The 1,719-nt window shown below is 26.3% G+C and overlaps 1 protein-coding gene across 1 annotated transcript; it reads left to right on the forward strand.

Annotated features, from left to right (window-relative positions):
• The first annotated feature begins 23 nt into the window (after window positions 1-23).
• On the forward strand, window positions 24-686 carry LOC111635991 (mitochondrial import inner membrane translocase subunit Tim8 A-like). Its single transcript, XM_023381142.1, has one exon. It carries the CDS (start codon window positions 141-143, stop codon window positions 423-425), a length of 285 nt encoding a protein of 94 aa, XP_023236910.1. The 5' UTR covers window positions 24-140; the 3' UTR covers window positions 426-686.
• The last annotated feature ends 1,033 nt before the right edge of the window (window positions 687-1,719 follow it).

Raw genomic sequence — 1,719 nt, forward strand, 5'->3', positions numbered from 1 at the left:
GTAATACGTCATAATAACGATAAGGTTGGCAGCACTTACAGCGAAGTCTCATGCTTCTCTTGGACTTGTAAAGAGCGTGAATTATAAGTTAAGATTTATTAAAGAAAGAAAGTAGTTAAGGTTATCGAAAATTTATAAAGATGAGTACATCCAGTTTCGAAAGACCGACGGTTAATGTCGATCCAGAACTGAAGGATTTCATCGAAGGAGAAACGCAGAAAAGGAAATTCCAATATTTAGTTCACGAATTAACAGAAAAGTGCTGGGATTTGTGCCTGGATAAACCAAGTTCCAGATTAGATTCGAAAACCGAAAACTGTTTAACTAATTGTGTTAATAGATTCATCGATACAACTAATTTCATAGTTCAAAGATTAGAAAAAGAAGGAAGCAAGTATATGAAGGACGAATTAGAATTCAATTAATGTATTATTATTAATTAATATGAAATATACAACTGTTGTAGATCAGCTGGGTTGTTTCATGAACTGTATAGTTTATAGAATGTCATCGCATTTACTATTTTAAAAATTGATTAAAGTATTTGTTTCAATAATAAATGCGAACATTGAAAAATGGGATTTACAGTATGTGAATAGAAAAGTTGTTACAAATACTATTTTCTTATCTAGAAGAAAGTAATGTATCAAATTGTTTTATGATTAAAATTTAGAAACTGACTTGAAGATAATGTGAATTATTTGAAATGTAGAAAATATTTCTTTATTGGTTGTAATTAACAAATTATTAAAGATGAGTAAGTGAAACTTTCAATTGAAAAGTAAGGTAATCACAAAAATTGCTGTTTGGTGTAACTACCTTAAAAATTGAATACGAAAATCTGTTGGTAATCTTTGTTTTATAGTAGGAAGCATATGCCTTCCAATTTCTTATAACTTTTATTAGGCAAAAATAGAAACTGAATAGTAAATAAAATATAGTATTTTTATTATTTATAAATATTGAAAATCTAATGAAAAGATTTTAAGATGCTACTTATTGAATAAAAATCTTGAACAAATGTTTCAAATTTTGTTTTAGCAAAAATTTTTGTTGGAAAAATTATTATTCTTCAGGCAAAAGTTGTAAAACTAACATAATATAAAAATTTAGAAACAAGAATTCGCATGGATATATTTGTACCAAAGGATTATTCAGTGTCAGTAGTATGCTGCACCCTCCTGCCTAGACCCCCTTTAAAGGGTTGATTTTCCAGGGAGTCGTTTGCTTCCCACTTTAACAACATAATTTTTCGTATATTCTCCTTATATAATGGCTATAGTTTCTGCATTTGTCTTTTTCGAGAGCTCGTAATCGTGTGGGATAAAGCTAAGCTTTTTCTAGTGATAAAATTCATTGTTTTAAATTTATGAAATATTTTTATAATTAGAATAAATATTGATTAAATTTTTAAAACAAATTTTATTGAAAATTAATAAAAACTGGAGAAACAACACAAAATACAATACAAAATAATCAGTAACAGCATATAGCCTACAAATTTATTGAAAAGAAAGAAAATACAACAGTTTACATCAGTTTTTCAACATGATTAACAAACAACTTATTATTTGGCTTCTTAAAATAATTTATTATAAATGCATTATTATGAACATTTCACACATTACTATTTCTTTCCTAAACAATAAAACTAAATTACAACATTTTTAATTTGGACAATAATGGAAAAATGTTTAATTCAATTAATATATAAAATTT

This window comes from Centruroides sculpturatus, unplaced genomic scaffold (assembly GCF_000671375.1).
Source record: "Centruroides sculpturatus isolate CEXI.00-Female unplaced genomic scaffold, Cexi_2.0 scaffold959, whole genome shotgun sequence".
NCBI lineage: Eukaryota > Metazoa > Arthropoda > Arachnida > Scorpiones > Buthidae > Centruroides > Centruroides sculpturatus.

Bases quoted from the DNA above. Each gene is read 5' to 3' on its own strand.
- LOC111635991 (XM_023381142.1), top strand. From the start codon at position 141: ATGAGTACATCCAGTTTCGAAAGACCGACGGTTAATGTCGATCCAGAA.